General features: G+C 38.4%; 1 protein-coding gene across 2 annotated transcripts; it reads left to right on the forward strand.

The window, feature by feature from the left end:
* The first annotated feature begins 2,294 nt into the window (after positions 1-2,294).
* On the forward strand, positions 2,295-9,518 carry LOC113107842 (nuclease-sensitive element-binding protein 1). Of its 2 annotated transcripts, none has more exons than XM_026270615.1 (8): positions 2,295-2,590; positions 4,624-4,687; positions 4,898-4,931; positions 5,020-5,109; positions 6,441-6,758; positions 6,870-6,967; positions 8,211-8,475; positions 9,190-9,518. In XM_026270615.1, the coding sequence occupies exons 1-7, from the start codon at positions 2,485-2,487 to the stop codon at positions 8,437-8,439; spliced, it is 939 nt and encodes a 312-aa protein (XP_026126400.1). In that variant the 5' UTR covers positions 2,295-2,484; the 3' UTR covers positions 8,440-8,475; positions 9,190-9,518. The 2 variants fall into 2 exon arrangements, with proteins under 2 accessions (XP_026126400.1, XP_026126401.1); XM_026270616.1 differs by having other exon boundaries at positions 6,870-6,955.
* The last annotated feature ends 2 nt before the right edge of the window (positions 9,519-9,520 follow it).

Here is a 9,520-nt window from a genome sequence, read left to right on the forward strand (position 1 = left end):
AATAGTGTCTGTTTTTATTTGCAATCAAGTCAACGCTATCGCTGTAGATGAAGTGACCCCAACTAAGCAAGCCAGAGGCGACAGCGGCAAGGAACCGAAACTCCATCGGTGACAGAATGGAGAAAAAACCTTGGGAGAAACCAGGCTCAGTTGGGGGGTCAGTTCTCCTCTGACCAGACGAAAACCAGTAGTTCAATTCCAGGCTGCAGCAAAGTCAGATTGTGCAGAAGAATCATCTGTTTCCTGTGGTCTTGTCCTGGTGCTCCTCTGAGACAAGGTCTTTACCGGGGATCTGTATCTGGGGCTCTAGTTGTCCTGGTCTCCGCTGTCTTTCAGGGCTGTAGAGGTCCTTTCTAGGTGCTGATCCACCATCTGGTCTGGATACGTACTGGATCCGGGTGACTGCAGTGACCCTCTGATCTGGACACAGACTGGATCTGGTGGCTACGGTGACCTCGGAATAAGAGAGAAACAGACAAATATTAGCGTAGATGCCATCCTTCTAATGATGTAGCAAGTACATCTGGTGTTATGGGAAGTGTTCCCTGTTCCTGCAGTGAAGATCTTGGGTTGTCTGCTATTCTTCTGAGCATTACATGGTCTGATGTTGGGGTGAATTTGCTGGGACGTCCACTCCTGGGAGGATTTGTATCCGTTTTGACAGTCTTCCATTTGTGAACAAACTTCCTCACTGTAGAATGATGGACTTCAAAATGTTTGCAAATGGCAGTAGGACTCTTCCCAGACTGATGGCAGGAACAATTGCTTCTCCAAGGTCATCGCTGATGTCTTACCTCCTTGGCATTGTGTTAACACACACCTGAAGGCTCCAGACCATGTGCCAAAACATGTGCTTTTATAGTGAAAGTGACAGGGATTCATTGGGGGTTCAGTGCCTCGCTCAAGGGCACCTCAGCCGTGGAATTGAGGGTGGAGAGATGCACTCCCCCCACTTACAATTCCTGCTGGCCTAAGACTCAAACTCACAACCTTTGGATTATGAGTCCAAATTTCTTTATTAGAAATTAGGCCATTATAACTTCCTGTAAAAGGTGCTCACACTTGCTAATGATCAGTTAATCAGAGGCATTTGATTAGCAGAGCCTGACTGCTGCTTACTCTCTTAATTCCTATGTTAACAGTAAGGGTGTCCTAAATTTGTCACATATGGCATTTCCATTATGGCTTTATTTATATATAAAAAAAATAATAATAATGAGACGGTGTGATATGTCATGTGTTGTTGAGGTTTTATTTTCCTAATTTTAAGACCTGCCAAGGAACATATACATTTATATATATATATTTATATATTTATATATAAATATAAAATATTTTTTAATATATATATATATATATATATATATATATATATATATATATATATATATCTCAAACAGAAGGAAATGATTGACCCAAAGCGTGAAAATAATGCATATTTCAAAGAGTTCTGAATCCCTTATGAAAAGGTTCTAAAAAGTGAACACAAATATATTTGAGCTCCTTAGAGTCCTTAGCTATCTTCAAAAATCTTCCTAATACCCATCTCTTCCATCTTTATTTGACCCTCTAACTTTAGAACTCACTATTCTAATTCTATTCCTAAAATATAAATATATATATATATATATATATATATATATATATATATATAGTATATTTATTTATTTTAAATATATTTATATATATATATATATATATATATATATATTTAAATAAAAAAAAAATATATATATATATATTTATATTTTTAGATATTTATATATTTTAAATATATATGTATATATATATATATATATATATGTATGTATAAATATTTATATATATATATATATATATATATATATATATATATATATTTTAGGAATAGAATTAGAATAGTGAGTTCTAAAGTTAGAGGGTCAAATAAAAATGGAAGAGATGGGTTTTAAGAAGATTTTTGAAGATGGCTAAGGACTCTAAGGAGCTCAAATATATTTGGGTTCAGTTTTTAGAACCTTTTCATAAGGAATTCAGAACTCTTTGAAATATGCATTATTTTCACGCTTTGGGTCAATCGTTTCCTTCTGTTTGAGATATATATATATATCTGTCAGTATATATATCTGTCAGTATGTCTGGAAGGTTAAATGGGGTCTTAAATCCTGGGCGGTGCTAATTCTTTATGTAACCAATCATGAGCAGACATAATATGCTTTCCTTATGATTGACAATAAATAGAACCAATGAGCGTCTGTAAAATAATTGACGTTGACTGACCGCAAGTTAACCGACCAATTAGATTGAGGGATGGGTGGAGAGACGTGAAAGAATATTATCAGGCAGCGTTACTCGGTCCGTCCAGTTCGATCGGCAGCGGGAGCGGAAAAAGGAAAGCGGAGAGCCTGAAGGCAGCAGCCCCCACCACCGCCGGCCCAGGTTACCATCTAGCACCGGGAAAACACACTAGAGAGCCACCGCCGGCTTTACCAACAAGATAACAAAATGAGCAGCGAGGCCGAAACACAACAGCCGCCGCAGCCTGCCGCCGACGAGGAGAGCCCATCCAGCCCGGCAGCCGCAGCTACCGCGGGGGATAAGAAGGTCATCGGTAAGCTTTTCAGCGAAGCCTCAGCCCTCTTGGATTCGGGATTTGTTTGTTCAAAAGAATATATTTGTTTAATACGTCGGCACTGTAATGTTTAATACAAATGAACGGTAGCAGATTTTTAGTTCGGGAAAGCGCATGGCTTCACGGCGACGTTATCCGGTCATCAACTTAACATTAACGTTACTGTATTCCCTTGGCTACCTGATCATTGTTTTTGTTACGGAGTTGTGTTTACTTCATGAATTTAAGTACGTACGTTAAATTTGAGACGTTAAACGGTCTCCGTCATTTTAAATGTTCGCTCGCGTGCCGCGTTCCACCAAACCGCCATGACGCGTGCTCGACTCCGAGGCCTGCTTCAGTGAACGCGCTTCTCAACCATAGACCGTATACGTGCGCTTCTCACCCCATGGAGCCGCGAGCGTTATTTACTGCCCATAAACCAATGATACGACTAACGTTACTACATTTATATCAATATATATGTTTACTTTTCATTCCGTCGATGTTTACGGTGATTGAAACAGATGCTTGAGCTTGGCCTTGATCGTGACATGATGACCCAGATCGTTATTAGCTATTAGTGTGAAACGCACGACGTTACACTCCCCCAATAAACGAGTCCAACTGTCGGTTTTATACTAAAAAGATTATTTCGCTGGCCGGTTTCTTGTTTGAAAGCAAATATAAGCCAGGCTAAAGTCGCTCTCTCTTTGTTCGCGTGGGACGTTTGACGCGTCGCGCATACGTGTCCATATCTCCATTAACGCCATCAACGCCGTCTCCTGAAGATGATCTCAGCTAAGATGCAGGCGACTTAAATTACATATTGCATATGGATCGTATAAGACCGTGTCGTCTACCTCTGTGTCGCGACCCCCATATAAAATGTCCGCCATGTGTTTAGATGATGGACGCTTCTTTTGTCTTGTCTGCTGCTACAAGCTCATAGCACTTCGAACATTTAGCCAGAAACGAGAATCACGTGCCTGTCGAGCTCTAAACAAAAACACATCGTCTCGTGATGCCTGCTGTGTGCTGTAGTAAGGATTGAGAATCGAGACTGTTTGGCTTCGATCCGGCCACATGGCTGATGCTAGTGTGCTAACTGCAGTTAGCATCTCAACAGCATCACTTCCTACTTCAACTCCACATGATGGCAGAATGAATTGGCTTACTAATAAACTACAGTGTAAACTATATTTTTAACCAACACCAGGTTTTCTTTCATCTCTCTCTGTCTATATATATATATATATAACACACACACACACACTTTTTATTTTTCTAGGTGGTGATGATTACTGTAATACATTAATTAAAAACGTTTTAATATTTAGAGAGAACGTGTGGTTGAATGTCATGGTATATATATTATTTCCATGACATTCCCCCACATATGGATAATTTGGATATAACATGGTCTCTACGATGTAGACACACACAAAATAAGATATTTTGAAGAATGTTGGTAACCAACATTCTGGTGCCTACTTTTTACTTTAATTATGGAAGAGAATGGCTACCAGCAGCTGTGTTCTTACATTCTTCAAAATGTCTCATGTTCAACAGAAGAAAGAAACTTTTTAAGTTTGGAACAACTTGAGTAAAAGATGACCATTCAAATTTTTGGATGAACTGTCCTTTTTAACCCTGTCTTGATTATTTTAGACTCTTTCCTGAATGTTTTCTTCATTCTGTATTTAACATTTTGGTCTTCATAAGATGGATCGGGGGGTAAAAATGTGACCTCTGTGGGTCAGGGCCTTTCATGGTGATGGAGGCACTTCTGATAAGAGCAGCTGCCTTTGCATCACAGTCTATTAAAAGCACCACAGTTGGAGGTTATAAATAGTGGACTCAAAATGAACTCAACTCGCCAAGGATGGCTTTTAAATGACTTCTCTAATTTGATGCATCTTTTTCTCTCAAACGCAGTAGCTTTACTAAAGTAAATACTTGTATAAAATCATGTCTGATATTTCAAAACCATCTTGGTGTGGTTTTAAACCATTTTTTCCTTCTCTTTAAAGCAACAAAAGTCCTGGGCACAGTGAAGTGGTTCAATGTCAGGAACGGCTATGGTTTCATTAACAGGTAAATGACATTCTCTAAAGGCTCTCTAATGTGATATGTGGGTCAGGGAACATCCGCAATCCTATTACAGCCTTTATGTGCTTACAAAGCCAGACCTGGCTCGCACTAGCGTACTATTTATTGAAATATTTAACTTGCTCTTCAACCCTGCATGCTTGTTTGTTCTCCATATGTTCTCAGTTATTAAAGTTTCACTCTGAATTTTTGCAGGAATGACACAAAGGAAGATGTCTTTGTGCACCAGGTAGTTATTTGCTTTAATTGTCAACATAATGGCATAGCAGTGTTTTGGGTGAAAATTTGTTTTCTGATTGCTTGTGTTTTGTATCCAGACTGCCATTAAGAAGAACAACCCGAGGAAATATCTTCGTAGCGTCGGGGATGGAGAGACTGTGGAGTTCGATGTTGTAGAAGGGGAGAAGGTGAGCTCCAGTTTATATTTAGAGTTCAACCAGTTTCACACTCCTTTGGCTTTACTGCACTGTTTTGGTATTAAAAATAAGTATTTATGGCATTAATTAAAGGTTCTCGTTATGGATGGAACAATGTATTATTATTTAATAATAATAATTATTATTAATTAATGCAGTTTTAAGCCTTGACTTAAATTCTTGAATTTTGTACACATTGTCTGAATATCTTGAGAGTCTTGACTGAATTTTTGGGTCCTTAAGTGTCCATCATACATGTGAACTTATGAAGTTTCTTGAATAAGCTGAGTGCGACCTATATTTAAGATGCTTTACATTTGTTTGGTCACTACATGATTCCAATATTTCAATTTTTCATAGTTTGACTTTTAATCTCAAACAGGTTAAGTATTCATTAAAATAACTTAAAATAATGTTTTAAATGGTCCTAACTACACACTTTGTCATAAGGGGTTGCTACCTTAAGAACTAGTGTCCTGTAATCTGCCTGTGAGATCACGATACATATTATCAGGCTAATTCATTCAAACATTTACTTTTAATATTATTTTACCTGGTTTCATTGCTGGAAAGTGAACCAACTCGCGTGAGGCTAAAAGCAGCCTTATGTTTTTAGTGACTGAATTTGTTTTTAACACAATGATTTAAAAGAAACCATGTAATGTACTAATTATGATGCTTGCGTTCCTCAGTTATTTAAACAGCAGCTACAGTAAACAAAGAATATTTACATGTTTACATGCACAAGTATATGCAGTTTAAAAACCCTCCCGTTATAATCAGTGAAGCTGTCTACACTTTAATGAATGAATCTCTTCTTGTTTCTGACGAGAGAATTTGTGAGTGAGTTGAATTCAGTCAGCGAGCACGCACTGTACAACAAAACTCCACTGTTTCAGCAATGACTCATCTGAACGCTTCTGATTGGCCATTTCATTCATAGTTAACAGAATCAAGTGTGGTTGTTTATAATGTGCAATACTGTAAAAACTTTAAAAAAGAAATATGATGGAACAAATAATCCCTAATGTTAATTAGTATTACTAGCTTGATGATGATACTCGTCTTGCTATTGTCCAAGACATCAGCCACAAACAATATACACAATGCTATTGTCTGTTGGCACAACCTTAGTGGATCCAGGCTAAAAATAGTTAAATTCCATTAAACCATTAACAAGATATTGATTAAATATCAAGTTTCTGCCCAGACTTTTCAAAATGACTTCCAGTAAGTTTCTCCATTCTGCGTCCATTATCCAAACTAAATTTGTCTGTTGAATTAGGAGATATTCGATACACATTTTTTCTTCGTTCTCTCAGGGTGCCGAGGCAGCCAATGTTACTGGCCCGGATGGTGTTCCTGTGCAGGGCAGTAAGTATGCGGCTGACAGGAACCGGTACAGGCGGTTCCCACGCAGAAGGGCCCCCCCTCGTGACTACCAGGAGAACTATCAGAGCGACGGAGAGGGACGGGAAAAGAGGGAAGAGGAAGAAAACGCCCCCGAGGGTGAGATGCAGCAACAGCAGCGTAGACCCACCTACCCCGGCAGACGGCGCTACCCTCCATACTTCGTGCAAAGGCGTTATGGCAGACGCCCCCCATACAGCAACGCCCCCCAGAGAGCAGAAATGACAGAGGTAAGCTAAAAACTGAATCATGAATTGGATATTGCATTATATAGTGTTTCCAAACTAAATGATTGTTGTTTGAAGCTTTTTTGCCTGAGACGTACTCTTCTTGACTTCTAGGGTGGGGAGGGTGAGGAGAACCAAGGTGGTCCAGACCAGGGCAACAAACCAATGAGGCAGAACTACTACAGAGGCTTCCGACCAAGGTTCAGAGCAAGGTTTGCATGTCGTATTTGCAGATGTGATGCTGCAGCAGTAAGATGAGCAAGACTGCAGTTAGAGCCAGACGAGATTTCAAATGTTCACAATATTTGAAGTTAAAATTAGGCAAAATTTGTGTATACTACATAGTTTGGCTTTTAAATCCCCTAAACAAGGGTCCCTTAAATCTGACCCTGGAAGGCCACTGCCCTGCAAAGTTTAGCTCCAACTCTAATCAAATACACCTAAGGAAGCTAGTCAGGGTCTTCAGAGTCACTGGAAAACGAATCAATCAATAACAGTCCCTCTAGAGGAGATTATTTCTGAGAACAAGAAAAATGTTTACTCAAATTGCATTAATCAAAAACAAGAAAATTTTACCATTGATTATTTATTAGTTTAATAACTTCTATTTATCATTAATTCATACAAATTCTGGTTTGACTTAATTTTTCTGTATTCTGGACTTGATTTATACTATCAAAAATGCGTACAAATTTAATTGATGTTTTAAAACCTTTATTTTATATTTTCGCAAAGGGATGTACAACAAAGATTTACTAAATTAAAATGAGGGAAAAAAAATTTAATTCCCTAATGTTTATGTAAATTATTATTATTTTAGAAGTAGGCTACATTATAGTACAATCATAATTTCTTAAGTACATGACAACGCTGCTCTTTCACAGAGAGACATGCAAAACAAACCGATTAGCCTCTATATTTATATAGCAGTGCTTTTGTCATATATTTTACAGCTTTGTTTTTTATTTATTCATCAATCCATAAAATCACACATTTTATGTGAGATCTGCAGAGTAGCTAGCTTCTGTAAATTCATTGTCACGACTGGATTCTGTGCTTCACTCCGCATCACAGAAATCATAATGTTTTAACCTTAAAATTATAAATGGGGCATGGCTGTACCTGCACGGGATGATGATGATGTTCTGAATAGGTAAACATGTTCAATGCGTTTCCTCGTTTTGCAGCCCCTTTTTTGCTTGGAAAACATGCAAATATATATATATATGTGCAGAAGTTTTTTTTTTTGTGTGTGTGTGAAAATGGTTCTATTGGCCAGCTCTAGTTGAAATGTAGTTTAGCATGACTGGTTCCTTTTAATGGCTAATTCATTGCTTGTCCCTGATGGATTCTCTACAGCATCTTCCTATTTTGTGCAGTTTATTTAGTTTGAGCCTTTAGATTTGTTGGCTCTTTGAAGCTTTGTGTGTAAGTGCATTATATCCTGTCTCCTAGGGGTCCACCACGTCCCCGGCCGGTGCGGGAAGGGGAGGAGGATAAGGAGAACCAGGACGAGGGTGGGCAGAACCAGGAGCCCCGTCAGCGCCGCTACCGCCGCAACTTCAACTACCGTCGCAGACGGCCCCAGACAACCAAGCCTCAGGACGGCAAGGACAGCAAGGCAGCCGACGCATCAGCCGACAAATCAGCCGCTCCCGAAGCTGAACAGGGCGGAGCAGATTAACCACCACCGGCTTGAACATCTACACCATCTGGCCGGGTGGGTGCTGTAGTGTCAATGAGAATATACTTGCTTAACTAGTTTTTGACTGGCGTGGTTTCTGAATAACCATTCATGAGTCCATACTGTAGGGATCTTCTTTGTCTTCAGGTTTTGTTTCTGTTTTTTTGGAAACATGTCCTAGTCACATTTCACACTGGAAACCAAAATGTTAGTGGTTTTTTTTTTGTACTTAAGAAAATAAAACCTATTTGAAGCATTTAGATTTATTTTGCTTTGCTATCATTTTCATAAAAATTAAGCATGTTTCACCTTGAATTCATGGTGTAAAATCATTGAATGTATACATCCTGGTCATTTTTCTTTTTGCCTATTAAACAATTTGTTCTAAATTTACGGTTACCTTGCATAATTGTCATGAAAATGCTCTATAACCGGATTTAACATTTGTAACGTTTTCTTAAAATATTTTTTAAATGCACTTTAGAATAAGCTATGACTTGTATATATTTGTGTGAATGAATTGTGGTGTTTTATCAGCACATAATTGTGTGACAGAGTGGGGGGGGTTGACTCTGTAGATAATGGATGTTTCAGCTTCAGTTTGCACTTTTCATTGATGAAGGGCTAGATGATAATGCTGTGGATTTGATTCAGCAGACAGTCTGGCACACGGTTGTGCTTGTGCTAATGATTGATAGATCTGGGAAGTTTAAACATGCTAACCTCTTCTTTCTTTCTTTGCCTTTGCAGTTTTGTCAAGCAGAAACATCCAAGATCTGAGCAATAAGAAAGAGATATGACTTCGATCGTCTAAGCTTGCGAAAATGCATTTCGACCAGATCACCACCAATTGCCTGCAGACTCTATGCAGACCTGTTTTCTTTTTCCATTGTTTTTGTGACAGCTAAAAATTTTGGGGAAACAGCAGATGTTTTTCTACATCGGTCTTAAGTTTTTACACCAAATGGTTTTTTAAAAGTAATTTGATATCTGGTCAGTTTGACATTTTTAAATAACTTTTTATGTATCCAAACATGAATTTTAACTAAGGCAAGCTGAAATAAAAACCAGAAACAGTTCC

This window comes from Carassius auratus, chromosome 8, assembly GCF_003368295.1.
Source record: "Carassius auratus strain Wakin chromosome 8, ASM336829v1, whole genome shotgun sequence".
NCBI classification, from domain to species: Eukaryota; Metazoa; Chordata; class Actinopteri; order Cypriniformes; family Cyprinidae; genus Carassius; species Carassius auratus.

Coding starts and splice junctions, on each gene's coding strand:
- LOC113107842 (XM_026270615.1), top strand. CDS start 2,485: ATGAGCAGCGAGGCCGAAACACAACAGCCGCCGCAGCCTGCCGCCGAC. Junction 4,688..4,897: donor GGCTATGGTTTCATTAACAG/GTAAATGACATT, acceptor GAATTTTTGCAG/GAATGACACAAAGGAAGATG. Junction 4,932..5,019: donor AAGATGTCTTTGTGCACCAG/GTAGTTATTTGC, acceptor TTTTGTATCCAG/ACTGCCATTAAGAAGAACAA.